Genomic DNA, 20874 nt, shown 5'->3' with positions numbered 1-20874 from the left:
CCAGGTTGAAATTGTTTATCTCTTGTGATAGACATGTCGCCTCATGGACAAATAATAAACAACAACATTTGCACAATGTATGTTCAGGCCTTGTACTAAATGCAACCAAGTTTCTGACCTAACAACATCTAATGAGTGAGATATTGTAACTCAGTTGTACACATGATAAGACCTTGAAATGTTCTGTACTGAACATCACTGTTTGTGATATTACACACAATATTATTGTAAACCTGTATTGTGTTTTCCTTTTTTTTGTTGTAAGGACTATATGAACATAATAAAAACTTTATAAAACAAAAACAAGCTTCTGACCGAACCACAGTACAGAGACAGCCCTCCCCGCAGCAACACACGACATACAGCCCTCATCCTACACGACCCCTCTGCAACCTTCGTCACAGTCTCCCACACCATCTTGATTAGACGTTTTCTCGAAGCTGGCATCCATGGACCTGCCCTCAAATGGGTCTGCTCCTTCCTCACCGGTACATGTGGACAAACAATCCACATGACACCATATTTCTCGGAAGCTGGAAACTAATTTGTGGAGTACAGAAAGGTTCCTCGCTGAGCCCGATCCTCTTAAACATCTACATGATGCCGCTGGCAGACATCATCCGGGTACACAACATCATCATACTCACCTACTCTGAAGACACACACCTGATATTGTTCCTCACGGACAATCACCCAGCACCAGAAACAATTTAAACTCATGCATCACTGAAGTGGGATCTTTGATGAAGTCTAACTGCCTCAAACTAGACACAGACAAGACCAAATTGATGATCTTCTGAAAAAGATGCCTCACTGTGGGACTTCGCCTGGTGGCCTATGGACCTCAGACCCACCCCTACCCCCAGCACACAAGCAAGAAACCTTGAAATCATTTTCGACAGCAGGCTGGACATGTCTGCCCCGGTTGACAATGTCTCCACCGCCTCGTTCCACACTCTGAGGATGCAAAAAACATATTTAAGTGGCTACCTAATAACACCAAGAAACCATCACCCAAGCCTTCAACACCAGCAGACTTAACTACGTAAACACCCTCTACATGGGAATCACCAATTAACTCATGAAAAGACTTCAGATCACCCAGAACGCAGCTGCCTGTCTGGTCCTCAACTGCCCATGCCGGTCTAACATCACTTTGTGAAATGGATCTGCGCCTTCCTCACCTGAAGAACGCAAACAGTCGGCATGACACCATAGTCCTCAGAAGCTCGGAAACGCAGGGAATTACACTGGCTACTGATACAAAAGCGTGCAGAATTCTAGCTTCTCAACTACATATACAAAGCCCTACACAGCATAGGCCCAGCTGCATGCTTTTCCACCAACCATCCAGACGCCTCTGCTGAGCCGGACTCTCTCTTGTACACATCCCATGCATTCATAAAAGCAGATCAGGGGGTTGTGCCTTTACTCCTACATGGTGATGCTGTTTCTGGATAATTGTCAGCCATTTTGTGAGTGTCCAGCTGCTAAAAAGAAGAAAAACAGAGAAAAGCAATTTACAAGATGCAGGCCTCTAAAGCTTCGTAGTCCAAAGAGCATAATTTGGGAGCCACTTCCAATCCTGGCTCCAGTAGCTTCCCTGTTATTACATTAACATTTGGAATGACTCTGAAGTGCATGAATTTCCTGTTGCCCTAGTCATTGACTTCTCCATCACAGGTGAACTGATAACCAGACTCTGAAGCTTTAACATTGGTATTTGTTCCTTTTATGCATAATGGCTATTTTTTGTGGGTTTTCAGTAACCTGGGTTCAAATGTTTAAGCTGGTACTCACTTGAACCCAAGGCCACTGAGAAGTGAGTAAAAATAGCAGACATATCCTAGAATCCTTTATATACACCTTAACATTTTATCTGGCTGCTGGGTTCCTTGCCACTAGACTGGAACGCTTATGGAGTTTGCAAAGGATTTGCAATCTCCAGCCCACAGGATGACATGGTCTGTAGACCTAAATGTTTTTTTGTGTGTGGTGCATTACTGTGGAGTGTTGTACCTTTGTCACAGAAGGTGCTACGACCTTCTGGTTTTTTTACGTAGCGTAATTCTAACTTTCCTACTATGCTCACCTCAAAATAAAGATATATCTACAATTAATAGCTTTTAAGCTCTTAGTAGATACTTGGTTTAGATTATTATTTTACATGGCAAATTAGTTCCTCGTGGAATAAGCCTTGCCTGCTCTGTACGCTTGGAGTGAAGTGATAAAGGGAGTAATGTGGTTCTGTTATCAGACTACATTTTAGTGAAGATCCACAGAAGTTGCCTTAGCATTCAGTTGAGTTTTGTTTCTAAGCAAGCACATATACAAGAGTGATACAGAAACCCAACTACAGACAGCTCACTTTATGTATGTTTTGCTTTAGGTTGAGATATGTCTTATCTATGGTGCATTTGGAGAGTCAGAGTCAGAATTCCTCACCTCTGGGCTATATGGCCTTTCCCGATAAGCATTATTGGTTCAGTGCCTTAAGAGGGGTGCTTTGTCAACTCTAGTGGTTGAGTGTACAGTACATAAAAGTTTTGAGATGGATGTTGTAATGATGCCTGAGCTCATGTTAAAAGTGCGTCTTCATTATTCAGATAAACTTTGTAATGATACAAGATCAAGACGGTATGGGACGAGTCTGCTGTTGTGTTGTATGATATCCTCTTTCTTTATGTGGAATGGCTCTTCGGATATTTTAATTGTTGATGTAGGTATTTCTATCCGGTTTCCTATTTTTTTTATTTCCTCAAAGTTTATCTTGACATTGATAAGATTGTCACAAAATGAAGAAAAAAGGATGAGAAAAGTGGTCCTAACGAGGTTATATTTTCTGAATTCTAAAAACAAAACCAGAAAGGTGATTCTAATGGGGTTATTTTTCCTTAATTCAAGAAAAGTAACCAGTCGCGGCTCCTCCGCTAAGGCAGAGGAGCGTTGTCCCACTGCTTTGAGAGAAGTGCAGAGGAAAAATAAAATGATAATAACTGAACGTTATTGTCATTTTATTTTTCCATTCCTAAGTGCGGGGAGGTGCGGGGCTTGCCATAACAGGGGCCAGGGAGAGGAGTGTTTTTCCCTCCCTAAGTGCGCATGAACTGTTTGTCCGGCCCTCTTGGGCCAACCACAAGTTCATTTTTTTTTTTTTTTCTTTTTATTAGTTTTTTTCCTTACAACCCACCCCCTGTGGTGGTGGGGGAGGGATTGGCAGTTTATACTTCATGGAAACAAATACAATAAATCAAGATATGAACAAAGAGAAAATACATGACAGTATATAACAGAAATACATTATTAATTTGCTAACCAGTCTTGAAATGGAGCCCAGTTTTTAGAGGCAAAAAACTGAAACTTTCGTACAGCAGTTTCTAATTTAAACCATGCCAACATCCTGGCCTGCCAGTGAGAGAAAGTGGGGGGTTGAGGGTTTATCCAGATAGAAGTAATACAGAGTCTAAACATTGCCATTGCAATAAACAGAAAAGAGTGTAAATATCTTGATCTTGTAGAAACCATAGCGTGTTGATACCCGGTAATTACCATTTCAGCGGAAATTTTAATTGAGGATTGAGTAATCTGTATGAGAAACGTTTCAATTTGGTTAATAAAAAGTGATAGCTCAGGGCAGTCATAAAACATGTGAAGAGAATCCGCAGATGGAAATTTGCATCTTGCACATGATAAGCTCTTGCCTCCGGCAACCGTCCCCCATCTAACTAGTTTTGCTGGAGTGTAATAAAGATTAAACATAGCCATATAGCTTTGGGTGCGAAGAGTACCGGAGACAAAGACCGTCCTGGCTAACATCAGTGGTAATTTTAAACCTATGGAGGGTACACCAAATTTGACCGCCCATTTATTATTAAAATCAGATAGATCATCTGGAAGTTGAGACAGTAAAGTTTGATATAATGTACCGATTTTGGCTTTCCTTTTAACAAATTCAAATATCAGAATCTTGTCAAAGAGTACAGGGTTTTCTAGAAAAAAAAATTCAAGAAAACTTCTAATTTGAAGGTATTTGAAGAAATGGTTGGATTGTAATTGAAATTTGTATTTCAAAAGAGAAAAAGATGCCAGCAGGCCAGAGTCAGCTAGGTCGCCTATATCAGTCAGGCCTTGCGAGGCCCAAATGGAAACTACTCGGTCTTGAAATATCGCTGGGGGTAGCCCAGAAGCATTCAGTGGTGTATAGTAATTGAATTTGTAATTGGAAAAGAGACGATGGATTTTTTGCCAGATCGTGAACAGGGCCCATGCTACCTTGAACCTCGTTTTTTTGAAGTAGCTTGGTTCTAGGATGCGTGTTAATATCCCTTGTGTAGCGTCGCCTAATGAAATTGAATATATTGAAGGAGCCAAAAAGAGCGGCAGTTCCACTTTCTTTCCAAATAATGGAAAGGCAAAATGTTGGATCATAGCAGCCCAATAATAATAAACAAGATTTGGAACTGACCAGCCCCCACGATCTTGCGGGAGACAGGTCCATTTAGCAGCTCGTCTTGGCTTGTGGTATGCCCATAAAAACCTCTGACAGATTCTTTGTGCTTTTGTTAATGTAGAATTGGAGATTAATAAAGGGATGGATCTAAATAAATGTAAAAATTTTGGAAGAACCAGCATTTTGAGAACATTACAGCGCCCAAATAGAGAGAGATGAAGGTGGTTCAACCGTTCTAGTTTATTATGAATCTGATCGATAATGGGTAGGTAGTTCAGATCTGAGATTTGATCAACATCAGCCGAAATCTGAATACCAAGGTATGTCGCTTGTGGGGTAATGAGAGCAGTTGATATTGGCATAGCTGATGATTGCAGAATTTGGGTTTTAGTGATATTTAACTTATAACCTGAAATTAGGCCGAATTGTACTGCTAAGGTCTCCAATGCCGGAAGAGAAACGATGATATTATTTGTTAATACTACTATATCATCGGCATATGCCAATACTTTATACTCAATACCATGAACTATAGGTGGGGAGATGTTTTGGGCTTTTTCTATCAAAGACAGAAAGGGATCAATATATAAAGCAAAAAGAAGGGGGGAACAGGGGCATCCTTGTCTGGTGCCCCGAATGATAGGGAAATAGCTTGATTCCCTTCCTGAGATACGGATTTTGGCAATTGGAGAAATATACAAAGTTTGCAAAGCCAGAATAAATTCAGGCGATATCCCTTTCCAATGGAGAACAGCCCATAGATAACCCCAGGAGACACTGTCGAACGCCTTCTCGGCGTCCGACAGGATCACACCAAGGGGAGAGTTTGTCACCTGAGCCCAATCTAAAAGAGCGATAACGCGCCTGATATGGTCGGTGGTATCTCTACCCGGGATAAAGCCATGCTGGCGAGTGGAAACTAACGAGGAGATAATTTGCACAAGGCGAAACGCTAGGACCCTAGAATAGATTTTACTGTCGGTGTTGATTAATGCTATAGGCCGATATGATGCTGGGTTTAGTTCGTCTTTACCTTTCTTTTTAAATAGTACAATGGTCGATTGTCGCCAGGTTTCAGGGATAACCCCCCTCTGAGCGAGTTGAAAAACTTCAAGCATCTGCTGCTTAAATAAATGTGAAAAAGTTTTATAAAATTCGAGATGTATGAGGTCGGGTCCTGCAGCTTTGCCGGTAGACAGGGATTTTATGGCAGCTTCGATTTCTTCCCAACTGATAGGTTCAGCCAGAATTAAATTCTGATCGAAAGAGGGCTTCTGAGTATCAAGGGGTTTCAAAAAAAATAGTCTAATTGTTTTTGTTGCTGCTGGGATATATTTAACTCCTCGGTGTATAAGGTTGAGTAGAAATCCACAAAAGTATTTAACACTCCGTTAGGTGAGTCTTGTAATATACCAGACCGATCTTTAACCTTTGATATATGACTAGCTATTGCCCTTTGTTGTAATCTTTTTGCTAGAACCTTACCAGACGCTTCACCAAACTCATACATTGAGGTACGAAATTGAAAGTACTTAGTGGCTATATCAGCATACAAGGGATCCAAGAGATTAGCCTTGGCAAGAGCAACCGCTTTCTGACGAGATATAAAATCTTCGCCGTTATGGATACTAGTGCTTAAGTCTAGTTCTGCTTGTTGGAGTGCTGCAACTCTATTTTTGAGATTCTGCTGTTCTGTTTGCCATCGAAAGGACGCGATTCTCTTGGTTTCGCCGCGTAAAGCAGCTTTAAAAGTATCCCAGACTAGGCCAACAGATGCTGTAAGACTATTAATTTCAAAGAAGTCTGGAATCCAGACTAGCATCCGTTCCTGATACAGTTTGTCCAGTAGTAGTTTCCTATCAAAAGTCCAAGGTCTTATTTGATGCGGAGGGCGGTCCCAGGAAAAACTAAAAATTATGGAATTATGATCGGATATAGTCCGAGGGTCAAGCCGAACCTTAATAGACTTCAAAACTTCGAGAGAAGTGAAAACATAGTCAATACGGACCATCTTTTGGTGGGGTATTGAATAAAAAGTAAATCCATTATGGGCTGAGTTACTAACGTGCCATATATCTACCAAACTATGTTCAAGAAGTAATGTACGAAGTGCTTTATAGACCTGGGGCTTCCGACCAACATAATCAGTGCATTTGGTGAGATCTAACCAGCTAGGGATATCAATATTGAAATCTCCACAAAAGATTAGCGGGTGCGGCCAAGTGGCTAGTTCTACATTTAGATCCATCAAGATCTGTGGATCATCCAGTTAAGATGCATATATTGAGCAGATCGAGAGTACAGATTTATTAATAAGCAATTCAACAATTAGCCATCTACCTGTGTTATCTTGCTTAATCCTTTTGACTTGCGCGGCCCCTGTTTTTGAGATAACAGCCACACCCCTAATGGTGGAGGTTTGTCGGGTAGTAGCCACTAAATCGTAGCCCAAAAACTTAAGATAGTGTCGATTAGCCCAGGAAATATGAGTTTCCTGCAAGCAGATCAAATCCACTTGCATCACCTGTATCAGCTTATGAAAGATCCTACGCTTCTTAGGATCATTTAACCCACATATATTCCAAGTTGCACAGGTCAATCTACGGTTTGCCATTGAAAATAATGAAGAAGAAGAACATCATGTATATACTTAGAAAGATTATAAGGAATATACCAACAACTTGCCTTAAAAAATAAACAAATAGTTAACATCCTAAGTATATTTGAGATCACACTGCCATATATATTGTTAATATCGCCAATCACCTCAAGCACCCACCACAACACCACCCAGTGCCCCCCCATCCCACCCTCCCCACCCGTTGCCCCCCCCACCCCTTAACCAAAATCTGGAGCTCAGGACCTAGGTCCTTGTGATGGTTGAGTAAGCGTCACCCCACGCTCCGCTGGGCCTATAACAGCACCCGTAGGCATTGTAAATGAGGATCGATCCTATTGGTATCCCATTAACATAATAAAGAGATAAATCGATTGATCGGTCCTATTAACATCCTGTTAACATGATAGAGGAATGAATTCGACATCAATTTTAGTGTTATGTAGGTCAATCCCCAGAAAAAAATATGAAAATCCCCATTCTAAGCAATGATCGCCAACAGTTTTATAGAAGGAACCTTAATGAGAACTAAGGAGAAAGAGGAAAAGAAGAGAAGCTACATTGCATCCAAATAGTCCTTTGCAGTTATTTCAGAGAGAAAATTTTTTGTTTCTGTCTTATGTATTACTTTCAGCTTTGCTGGGAAGTGTAGGAACGCCTTTCGCTTGAAAAAGAGGAATCTGCTGACGAAGATGCCAGCGGCGATCAACTGTCTCTGCAGCAAGATCAGGTCGAACGAAGAATTGACAGCCCTTAGCAGATCTCCTTTTGTTTGGTCGAGCTAAGTCAAATATACGTTCACGGGCAAGAAAGGTGTTAAAGCAGACCAAAATGGCACGTGGATAGGAGCTGTTGGTATTAGTAGAGGATGATTTCTTTTTTTTTGAGAGCGGGAAGCGATGTGCTCTCTGGATTTCTAAATTCCAGTTCCATTGAGTAACCTCTGGGAAAGCTTCAGTGAAAAGCTCAACTATAAACTGTCGAACATCGTCTCCCTCAATATTCGCCAACCACAAGTTCATGCGCACTTTGCATCTTCCCCACCATTCTAAAATTCACAGCCTGGTGAGGAATATGCACAGGCTCCCTGTTCACATCTGTGTGTCGAAATGCGGCGCTCAGACCAATCACAATACTCTATTGCAGCATTGTGATTGCCTTAGGGGATCCAATCACAGTGCTGCATTGCAGAGTTGTGATTGGCTTAGGGGAACCAATCCCAATGCTGCATTGCAGCATTGTGACTGGCTTAAGGGAGCCTGGGTGCTTCCTGCAACGGAGGAGAGACGGAGGCTGTGACGCGACCACAGGTAAGTTTACATTCTTTAAAAAGAATATTCTACCTCTCCACTGTCTCCCACCCCCATTCCCTATCAGCCGCCACTGAAAGTAACCCCATTGGAATCACTCTTTCCAGACATTGAAACGTATTTCCTGATCTTGCTGAGAGCCTCGCAAATCTTCTGCAACAAAAAATAGCATTTGCCAAACCCCACTATTGACCATTTATCAAGAAACCAATATGTTCTTGAATCGTCCACACCAGGTTACACTGACTAGGACACAAGAGCCTGGAACGGACCCACAGTTGAATAGGCCATTTTGATAGCATGCCAGTTCACACCTAGCTGGCAAAGCAGGCTGAACCAGGCCAGCTCTACCCAACCTTCTCTTAGCTTTTGTCTACGATCTCATTCAATAATTGGATGGGGGCAGGTTCCAACCAACTTAAAGGAATGACTGAATTCTATTGTAAGATTTAAGCATTTAAGGCAAAGTTAGATAAGCACTCCTAGGCTGTCATAAGGCAATTTTTGAAAATAAATGCCTACATATAGTGCTGAGCAAACACTAGGAGATGATGGACGGAGTGCTGAAACTTTTCAAACACTCACCCCCAGTCACAGATCTGGGTTGAATCCATCATCATTCTTTAGCTCACTTTGCCACCCCAGTTCAGACACAGCTACATGCAAATCAGTCTTGACCCTGTGCCTCATGGGAACAGTCCAGACGGAATTTCCAAGCCATGTCTTCCCTGGACTGGACTCAAGCATCCTGGGACCAGTTTCAGGCTAACAGCCCTCATCAGCCAGGCTAGCTTGAATCCAGTGGCAAAGTGAGCAAGGGACCCTCATCTGGGCATACCCTGCAAACTTAGGGCGAACAAAGCAAACACAAAGAGATGATGGACGGAGTGCTGAAACTTTTCAAACACTCGCCCCCAGTCACAGATCTGGGTTGAATCCATCATAATTCTTTAGCTCACATTGCCACCCCAGTTCAGACACAGCTATATGGTAATCAGTCTTGGCCCTGTGTCTCATTGAACAGTCTAGACGAACTGGCAAGCCATGTCTTCCCTGGACTGGAATCAAGCATCCTGGGACCGGTTTCGGGCTAACAGCCCTCATCAGCTAGGATAGCTTGAATACAGTGGCAATATAGCGCTGTCCTGCCTTGTCCCTCTTTTTATAGACCCAAATATGGGATACATATCTGTGTGATGGGACAATCATCCTACTCCACACCCCCATAACATACATGTATGTAACTCTTCTAGGCTAGTACAGAATTGCTGCACTGTACTCGCATTGTACCTGGTTTTAATATTTTGACACCTTCAGTGCCCGCCTCGGTCCTGACCTGTTGTCTGGCTACTCTCAAACAGTAGCTAAGGTTAACTAACTATTATATTTAGAGCATAATATGTCTGAGACCTCACTAGTCATCCTCACGCAATAGAAAAACTTTCACAATTAGTTTACAAAAAGGAATGTAAACACTACTATGATTCCTGAACTTTTGACAACAGGATTTCCAGAGCACCTCTTGAAGTGCATTAAACTGTGAACTGATGTCCCCTATTACCTTTAGATGAGGTTTACTAATTCAAATTCAACGAGGATATGATTACATAATGAAATGTGAGATATTTCTTGAAAACTAGGTAGAGGTAAATTAATTTAGGACCTCTTCCACCTTCCACTCGCTAACCCTCCTTCCCCCCAGATATGTCTATTATATGGTCCTGGTGTTAAAAGATCTTTAGTTGATGAAAACCAACTATCTCCAGCTAAACTCTGAGAAATCTGAGATTCTGCTGTTCGGAGGTGCTGACATCTGTTGGTCACCCAGTTGGTGGCCGGAGGAGTTGGGTAAAGCCCCGGCACCTAAAGAGGTGGCAAAAAATCTGGGCGTTAAGCTTGATAATAAACTCACTCTGCAGACCCATGTTAATACCATTGCTGGGTCCTGCTATCACATTCTAAGTTTACTTAGAAGAGTTTTTCTGCTGCTTCCATCCTCTACTAAGAAGCCTCTAATTCAGGCCTTGCTCATGAGCAAGATTGATTATTGTAATGCTCTTCTCCTCTCTTCTCATGCTGCCTCTTTGGACAAATTACAGGTTATCCAAAATACAGCTGCTCGCCTGGTAACGGATTCCCCGGCCAGAACCCCCTCTTTACCTCTACTGCATGAATTACACTGGCTGCCTATTAGGAAAGAATATAATTCAAAACAGGCTGCTTGATTTTTAAAGCTCTACATGAGCTTAGCCCTTGCTATCTAACTAGGAAATTGAAGGTTTACAGTCCTATATCCTCTCTGAGGTCAGGATCAAAAAACTTCTCTCTGTTCCTAGAATATACAAAGCTCGTTCTGGTGGCAGGGCTTTTTCGTACTTGTCTCCCTTGTTTTGGAACAGCCTTCCCCAATATCTTCGTACGGAAATGTCCTTTTTCCGTTTTAGAAAGCTGATGAAAACATTCCTCTTCCAGTTCTAGATAGTCCGCTGTTGCAAGCGCAGAGATACCCTTTTGGGTGATTCAGCGCTATATAAAATTATAAAATCAAATCAAATTAGTTCCTACTCAAAATGGACCTTTAGTTATGGGGTATATTGTAAAATAAATTCTATATCCAGTGATATAATGGCAAACAGAAATGCAATCATTCTCCCAGAGGGGCCACAGGGTTAAAAAAAAGATTTGATGCCACAAAAAATGAAAAATGAATATACAGCGCTAATTAGTAGAAAGAAACGCGTTTACTGTAAGGCAAATTGGGATTTGGTGATCCGCACCCTCTAGGCCAAAGATTTGAATACGGTTTGGAAGTTAGTCCAGAGTGGCTGAAGTAAGGCAAACAAACCTGTAAGGTGTGTGGTCCCGGAGAACGTTTGGGTCAGATTCGTAAGTGATATTTATAGGGCCAGAGGGGATCCTGAGAGACGGAGGTGGCCCTCCCCCGGGGAGGGTCCACTGGTGTTTTTCTCAGAACATTTCCTTGTGACACTAGTAATGGTGCGCCAAGCGACTGTTCAATAAAAAGAGTTCTTTAAAAAAAAAACTGACTAAGGCAGCAGGCCTGGACAATTAACCCGCCATTGTTATAAAAGCAAACCCTGTGTGGTGGGCCTGTTTTCTCCAGTGTTTTTGTCTTTGCAACTCAGACAGGTAAATTCCCTCTGAGCTGGAAGGGTGCAAAAATTAAGCCAATCCATAAAAAAAGGAGTTCGATGACCAAAATAATTACAGTTTGATAAATGTGCTTGATGTTGGATCTAAGTTGTATTCGAAGGTGATTTTACAGACACTAAAAGATTGGATTGAGACCAATAATATAGTCCCTGTGGATCAAGCAGGCTTTAAACAAGGCCATTCTAGGACAGACCATTGCTTCAGTCTGTGGGCTCTTGGGCAGAATGCAGTGGAAACAACAGAGAATCTTTTTTGCTGTTTCATAGATTTTAGTTCAGCTTTCGACCTAGTGGATCGCACTATATTGTGGGAGAAACTTCGGCACCTGAACATTCCCTGTAGCGTACTTGCAATCCTTCAGGAACTGCATCACCAGTATTGGGCTCAAGTAGAATTAGAGTTAAATAGCTCTCTCTCTTCTAGAATCCCTGTGGGCTAAGACATCCTTTACTCGGATGACTTGGCCATTTTAGATTTGATACAAGTGGGCCTACAGAGGCAGTTAGGGAGGTTTAATTTGTATTGTGCGGCTAATAAATTAAAGGGGACTATGGAGAAAACAAAATTAATGACCTTTGGGGAAAAAGATGAAACTATATAAGTAGGTATTAGGCAACGATAAGGTGGAGGTGGAAACTTCTTATAAATATGTAGGTATGATGTTTAATAACAAATAACATTGGGCTTTGCACAAAGAAGCGGTGGAGGCTCGTGCCCTTGCCACTAATAGTTGTCGAGTCAAATTTAAAACCACATACAGAGGACCTTCTCTGACCCCACTACTTACAGCCTATAACGCTATGGTTCCAACTCAATGCTTCTATGGGCCTGGATTGCTGACCCTAGCTACAGAGGCAAGCTGGGAGATGTGTGAGGGCAAATGCCTGATAAATTGCTAGGCCTACTCAAAAGCACAATGTGCCCGGCGATACGAGTGGAAGGGAATCTGGTGGCGCGGAATTGTTTAGCCTACAAAGCTTCCAATCACTTTTGGGATAAGCTTTGGTCCTCAGAGGTTCAGAAGGTGTCAAGCCTCTGTGCTATAGAACCAATACGGAGTGATCTAAAGTGGGCTGCGCAGGTCAGAGCAAGACTATTGAAACCGGGGCACTACTGAAGATGAAAACATTTAGAGTCATGGAGGTGTCCCATCTTTGGAAGGGGGAGTTGAGAGTGGCTGTAGAAGAGAATCCAGGGCAGCAGATTTGTGTTATGTTTCAAGGAAACCCTCAGCGGGCTACATGTTCGAGTCCTGGGATAATTGTGGGATGTATCCTTATATGGCTGCTTTGCCAAGCCCTCAGTTGCGCCTGATGCTATTAAAATTTCAGGTGGCGTTGAATTTTCGTGTTTTAAAAGTGGATGAGTTTGACCCACTCTTTGATTCTGGAAAAAGATACACCTGTGGTTTACGTATTTTAAATTTTATTGTGCATCTTTTGTTAGATTGTTTGTGCATTTTCATAGTTTACGATGTCAGGTTTTAAAACATTGTTTTTTTAAATATAATGTACGTCATATCACTGAGGCACTGGCACTTCTCACGAACATGGAGTTTTTTGATGTAGCTTGTACACTAGCAAAAGATTTAAAAGCTAGCTTGGGCTAGAAGTAAGCATTGTTAGAGAACATTATTCTTTATGGCTGACAGGATCTGTGTCGATTATAAGGAGGAGTGCTGAAACAGCAAATTTGTTAATATGTGATATGCTGTGTCTTTTACTGTGGCCTGCCGTGGGAGGTATGCGTAGGGTGGGGAGTTAGCGGGGGAAGGGTATGGGGTTTTATTGTGTGTGTGTACATTGTTTCATAGACATGTGTTTACACAATGATAAAGATTCCTGCCTATCTACCATACCTAACTAAAGAATATTTTAATGTAGAATTGTTATCCTGACCTACGTTTTGGGATGATACTTTATTTCTCCCAGTATGCTTTTCTGTAGATCAATGTTGCGTAACTATAATTCACAGATTTTCAAATATTTGATTCATACTGTTGTTAATGGTGGCAATGCAAAGAAGTACAATGCATGACAATTACAGCATGTTTTTTCTTTTTTTTTTTTAGCATTTTATAATGGCTCAGCACGATAAGGGGAAGATTTTTCTAATGTTTCTGTCCCTTGCTGTCTACATTATTACGGTGGCATTTAATGCAGGAGGTGGGTCAGGCGCATTCAAAGGTAAGACACCTATGCAAAAGCAAACCTTCTTAACGTCTCAGGAAAGGCATTAAACACCTTTTTGGTGAGCATTCATTCAGTATGCCTTTGTTATCTCCAGGGTGTGAGAATACCATCCAGGAATTCATTTTAGTGTGTGAAATTTCAGTTCAAAATGTTTATGAAGTAAGCCATCCTAAATTAGCCTATTGGTAAATTATACGCTGTGAAATCCATATTGATGAAGTGCAAAAGAAAAAGACGAACAGTAGTTGCACTTGAGTTCAGAAATTAAAAGCTCAAAGGAACAAGCTAACACAATGTGAACGAGTGTGCGCCATACTGTAAATGTTTATGCTCAATCTGTGATGCCAGGCCTTAGAATATCCAGCTTAGGGCTTCATTTGTAAAGGAGCGTGCTAGGACACAAACCTTTCTTAAAGCACTGCCAAATGACGGGAAACAACCATTACAACGCACTACCTTTACAACGCAGCTGTTACAACGCAACTGCCTTTACATCGCATGCCATTACAACGCATGCCATTACAATGGCTGTCACTACAACGCATGCCATTACAACGCATGCCATTACAATGCATGCCATTACAATGCATTATAAGGTAAGTAATGGGTATTATTTAGTTTTAGGGTGGGTATTAGTTTTGGGGTACATGGGGATAGTATTTTTATCCCTACACTATCCAACACTTGCCCTACTGTTGCACTCACTGGAGTGGGAATAGTAATGTTTAACCCTCCACTATCCAACACTTACCCTACTGTTGCACTCACTGGAGTGGGAATGGTAATTTTTACCCCTACACTATCCAACACTTACCCCACTGTTGCCCCAAAAGTATTATGCATTGTAATGGTATGAGTTGTAATGGTATGCGTTGTAATGGTAGTTTCTAAAAATGCGTTGTAATGGCATGTGTTGTAAAATCATGCGTTGTAATGGTAGTTGCGATGTAAAAACAACATTGTAAAGGCATACGTTGTAATTGTTTGCGTTGTAACGTCATATATTCCTAAATGACAGGCTTGCCATATACCATGGCTGTCTAGTGTTGATACAACACCATGCATCTTTCATCCTCCACCTCACACTTCTACCTGCTTATCTCCCTCTTGGAGTCTCTTCTTCCTTCATCATTGCTTTCGCTTTTTCTCACTATTTTAATATTATTTTTTTTCCTTCTCATTTCTCTCTTTTCTGCTTTTCTCTTTTGTGCTCTGGGTCAAAGTCTGATGACTAAATTAAGTTCTGGTTCCTGGATGACTGCAGGGGACCACCACCTGCAAAACTTAAGAATTGATCTACACTAGTACACAAAAGATAAGCCAAAGCAGTGTAGGCCCTACCGTTGTACAAGTGTATCGTACTAAATATCATCAGTGATCCAATACTCAACTTTTCATGGCCCCACTGTCTAGAAGCCACAACTATTCAATTTACACCACAACAATTAGAAAAGGAGCGTCCACTACATTGTTTTGTTTCTGGCCCAAATTCAGGCAATCCAATATTAACAACTATAACTATGATGAACAAGAAGTGAGATTCAATTATCAGGAGTCTCAAGAATGCCTCCAATATCCAACTTTTATTAATCTTTCAAGACATTACATTTTCCAGTCAGCCCAGCCAACGCGTTTCGTCCTTTATGGACTTCCTCAGGGTTGTGCTTTCCAAACCTGTGTGACTTTTAAGTAGCAAGAAGTATGGCCTCCTGTTTCTGTGTCTTCATGGATAATAAATCCCTTTTTGGGTGGCGTAATACCCCCTAAATCATCTTCCTCCTTCGTGCGTCACGGCTTGAGTGTCATGGAAAACTGCCCAGTACGCCCTCAAGGATGGTGGCCCTATTGATGACCTGCAAGCCCAATCTATTTTGAGAATCTTCAGTCATGTGTTCCTGTCACGTCTGGACAGTCCTGGCCTCTGGAATGTAGAAGGGATCTGACTACCCTGAAGGATTAGCCATGAGCGCCTAAGCCTGACCTTATCTTAGGGTTCCTCACAGGACCTTTCCAGGGGCACACCCTGCGATTTTCAGTCATCCATTTCACTAGAGGCAACTTCCCACTGTAACAATCTCTCTTCACTTCAGAGTCAACCAATCCTCCATGGACATTCTGTCTCAATAAGACTTCAGCCACACCCATATATCTACCCGTGCAATCAGTCTTACACACAGGCAGCTGGCCCTTCCTATGAAGTGATCAGACCACACCCACTTTCTTGTTGGTAGAGGATCCCACTGTGTTATACCACCTCTAGTTTGTTGTGTATAGTTTTTCAACATAGGTTTACCTTAGTGGATAACCAAGAGCAAGCACCCAGTACACTCTGAAGCGAGTGACCCCTACTGGTGTAACGAAGTGCTAGATGGCTTAGATAGTGATCACTGTATATGTGATTCCTTTTGAGTTGTTGCCGGTCCTACCTTTCCCCTTCTAGATTGCCAAAATGTACAGATGAGTTTGAGACCTGGAGAAGGAGCCTCTAAAATGATTTCATGCTTCCGTGAGGCCAAGTATTCTGCATTTGTGTGTGTGTATTTTTGTTAATTCAGCGGTGACCCTAAGCATTGCAAGCAGATTGCTGTTTGTAAGTTGCCAGAATATGGATGTCTGGTATAATACCTAAAGCCACCCACCCATTATAGCATGTGTGTAAAAGTTGGCTAATTTAGCTTTTATGAGTATGGTGGAATTAATCTACATGGGACTATCGACTTTTCTGCCATTTATTGCCCCTTGTGTGTCTGACTGTTGGTGTCTTCATTGTCTTACTTTGGGTTGGGTTGTGCTGCCATATATTTTTTTACTTCAGAATGAGCTCTGTGCATGTGTGATACGGAAGAGAGATACGTGTAATGTGGAAGACACGTGTGATACAGTGGCATTTGTGATATGGAGAGGTGCCATCATGTTCTTAGGTGCAGATGTTTTTCAGCTGTACATCTTCCTACAGTCAGATGGTGTTGTCAATCATCTGCACTATGAAAACCGTACATGCATTGTCACTTGCAGTCATGTTTATGAATGTTATTTGCTTGCTTGTGAGCAGGAGAAGTTATATTTTAGCACATCTGCCCGTAAATGCTATTGGGAGGTAGACTTGGCTCTGGTAGTAATGATCTGTCAGATATGGCTTAAGGCTCAACCCACAATAGTCTTTTTAGGTGTGGATAAGGTGCAGCTTTAGCAGTCTACCAGCACCATGCAATAAAAACAATCATAAAAATACATAAAATATATATGTGCGTAGAGGGTCTTTGGGTTAGCCTTCTACAAGTAGCAAGTCACTCTTTCACATTGATCAGTGCACTCTTTGCTGACTTTATATCCACATCTTCATCTCAGTCTGCACTGTGTGGAGCACTGGCAGGGCCCTCTGTTTTCACATTTCCAGGAATGTGAGTACCCGATTGATGATCAGCTTTTCCTGGGCTATACTGGTTCCAAGAACGGCAACTTGATTAGGAGTGGATGGTTTCTCAGTGGACCGAACTCCCATGGACCAACCATCGTTGCGTCCACTTCACCTTCAGAACACCCACTATCCACAGACACCAGCACCTGCTCCCACAAAGAAACTGGACCAAAATCACCGACGACCAGCTCACCTCCTCACTCGACAACTCCACCCCAGCCATTGTGGAAAACGACGACCCCAATGCCGCAGCCCGAACCCTGCATAGATGGATCTCGGACAGCGCGAACTCCATAGCCCCCTCAAGAAAAACAACAATACCCGCGCCAAGAAAGCCAGATTGTTTACCACGAAACTTCGAGAGTCCAGACGCACTTGCCGCCGCCTCGAAAAGACCTGGAGAAACACCAAATTCACAGAAGCCCCCAACAACTTCAGAGCCGCCACTAACGCCCACCACCAACTCGCCAGAGAAATGAGGAAAAAAGCGGTCGAAGACAGAATCTCCATCCAGGCACACAACAGCATGGAACTCTTCAACATCATCAAGGAGTTTGCTCAACCCACCAGTGAGTCTACTGACATCCCTCCTTCACAAGACCTCTTCGACAACTCAGCACCTTTTTCCACCACAAAATCAAGAGCATCTACGACAACTTCGACGAAGACAACCAACACACTGAACCCTCACCAACCACCCCCGACACCTGGAACCCAGCGATTGGCAACTGGACATCCCTCACCACCGAAGACACACTGAAGACAATGAAGTCAATCCACTCAGGGGCCCCCACGGACCCCTGCCCCCACCACATCTTCAACAGAGCCGCCAACACAATCGCACCCATGCTCCGCCACACCATCAACCGCTCTCTGGCGACCGCCTCGTTCTCCGACTGGAAACACGCCGAAGTCAACCCCCTCCTGAAGAAACCCTTGGCGGACCCCACCGACCTCAAAAACTACAGACCCATCTCCCTGCTCCCGTTACCAGTGAAAGTCATCGAGAAAGCCATCAACAGCCAACTCACCACATTCATCGAAGAGCACAACATTCTCGACTCCTCCCAATCCGGCTTCAGAAAAAAACACTGTACGGAAACTGCCCTCCTCGCTGCAACAGACGAAAACCGCCCCCTCCTGGACAAAGGAGAAACAGTAGCCCTCATCCTCTTCGACCTCTCAGCGGCGTTCAGCACAATCTCTCACCGCACCTTAATATGCAGACTCCACGACGCAGGAATCCGGGATAAGGCCCTCGACTGGATCCGCACCTTCCTCTCCGGCAGCACGTAGCGGGTCAGACTCCCCCCTTTCTTCTCAGACCCTACACCTACCACCTGCGGAGTCCCCCAGGGCTCCTCTCTCAGTCTGACGCTCTTCAACGTCTACATGGCTCCGCTCGCCCCTATCGTCAGAACCTACGGACTCAACATTGTATCATACGCAGACGACACCCAACTCATTCTCTCCCTATCCAATGAACCCAACACCGCCAGACACAACTTTCGAGAAGGCATGGAAGCCATTGCCCAATGGATGAAAAACAGCTACATGTAGGATTAGCACAAGCGGTACTTGGCACACGAAACAGTGGGAGCTGTGAGCATTAGCAGATCAAAGTGATCAACTCGAGGCGTGACAGGTGAGGATCCAGGTCATAAATTGTTTTGAAGATTGGGGTACAGATTTTGAGCTGGTTTTTGCCATTGGCTGCATCTCAAACACCCTAAAGGCATGAGGGAGAGATGGGTTTTGTATGTGAAAGGGAGAAGAATGTTCAGGTTGAGAAGCTGATAACATTGTCAATGGGAGAGAATACATACTTGTTGAGTTACATGAACAAGCTATTGCAGTAATCTAGATTACTTAGATTACTGCAATAGCGTGTTCATGGAACAGGTGTACAAATGAGATTTGTATTGGGATAGAAAGGGAGGTGATGCTGGATTTTCCTAATGCTTAGGAGCTTATTCTCTGTCCCTAGGCTGTGAGGATGTTTCCTCAATTGTGAATCAATAACATCAATATTCATTCCCTCGTTTCTCCCCGTGGAGGATGGAGTGATGGTCTCTGAAATGGGACAGAGATGAGAAGGTTCGTGGAGGTTGGAAGTTTATCTATTTGATTTACAGCATTAATTAGAAGGAAGTCCATGGTGATGTAGTAGCAGATAGTTAGGAGACAGGTAAGTGAAAGGTAGAGATGTAGGAATGTACCTTCAGGGTGAAAGAGGGGAAAGAGAAGATTTCAGTATGATCCACATATATGAGTACAATACACCAAAGCAAGAAATAAGTGCTGCCTACGAGGAGTTGCAAAGCATATTCATTGCAGTGACTCCAACAGGATGAGAGATGGATGCTGAATAATCCGATATTGCAAAAAACAATTGGAGAGTTAAAAAGTGAACCACTCGAGTAACCCCATCAGTGACAAGGAGTGAGAAAAAATATTGGTTATGCGAATAGCACAGAACATTTAAAGATCACAGTAATGATTCACATAAAATAAAAAGCTACAGATGTGTGTATGTTGGGCACATAGCATGAAGTGAAGCAAAAAAAATAATTTGAGAGTGTGGGGAAGGAAGATGGACACTGCAAAACTATGTAGAAGTGCAACAAATAGATTTATGTGAAAACGTACAAGACGGTGTTAGAAGATGTTTGTAAAAATAATAAGAAAAATGGGAACATGGTTGGCATCCAGATAATGGCGATTAAAAAGAAATGGGTAAACCACACTGTGTTGCTCATATAAATGAGGGACATTTTGAAGATTCTGTAGCTTATACACACTGATGAGCAAAGAATTATATATGCACGTGCTTTATGTATCTGATGATGGACTGGAATTGCGAAGGGCATAAACTGAATTGAAAGTATTATCAGAGAGGTGATGGAAACAGATCTCTGAATAATGTTCTAATTGTGGACAACGTCTTGAATGTATTTGAAACACAAAGAAAATGAAAGCAACAATGGGTTTACATGGGATCATGTGTGCACAGAAAGGATTGAGAGCATGAAAATGATTGCGAGTGAAGATCCTGTGTTGGTAATTGTGGTGCTAAATGTCGCACTGTGTTTACCATGGATTCTAGTAATGTATGTTTTTGAGGTTTTGGACACAGCTAATGGAAGAATAAAAAAACTTGTTGCACTTGTCTCGTGGGGGGGGGGGGGTGAGTGGTGACGTATGGAATTCTAGAATGGAGATGGAGGCGTTTGAATATTGTTGATCAATCATTCAGTTTAATGCTAAACTGATTTCAGACAAGAATAGCCAAAGTAATCAACTCTCTATAAAGAAGAGTCTAAGGACAGGGAATAATCCAGCAGTGTGACCACTGGACCAGGCAAAGGAATAGGAAGTGTGGCTATACTAGGAACACTCATTAATATTGGTTTAAGTGAAGGCGTCTTCACTTGATGAAGAATGAAATTCGTCCATGTGAAGGTGTCGCCAGTCGCGCGATGCATTTTCTTTCGATTTCCACAGTCTGCACTCGTCTTCAAGTTTGATACAAATTGTATTATGTTTGTTACATGAGGGAGGGTTCTCGTGAGAACCTCTTACCTAAGCTAAGGATGCTCTTTAAACTCATTGTGTAGACAACAGCTAGTCAGCAACGGAGAGACAAGTATATATTTTATTCGGAAGCAATATTTTACAAAAGTCTACGTCACCATTTATTCTATACACATCTA

At 42.4% G+C, this 20874-nt stretch overlaps 1 protein-coding gene across 1 annotated transcript in view; it reads left to right on the top strand.

The window, feature by feature from the left end:
- LOC146821542 (uncharacterized) overlaps positions 1-20874 on the top strand; it is a 205591-nt gene that overhangs the window by 33115 nt on the left and 151602 nt on the right. The window contains exon 2 of the mRNA XM_085612528.1: positions 13623-13737. Coding sequence (XP_085468654.1) covers positions 13632-13737 — 106 coding nt within the window. The 5' untranslated portion in view covers positions 13623-13631. The remainder of the gene's footprint in view (positions 1-13622; positions 13738-20874) is intronic.

This window comes from Triturus cristatus, chromosome 6, assembly GCF_964204655.1.
Source record: "Triturus cristatus chromosome 6, aTriCri1.1, whole genome shotgun sequence".
In the NCBI taxonomy this organism is placed as follows: Eukaryota; Metazoa; Chordata; class Amphibia; order Caudata; family Salamandridae; genus Triturus; species Triturus cristatus.
Note: the sequence above shows the minus strand (reverse complement) of the source record. Positions and strands in the feature narration are given on the sequence as shown.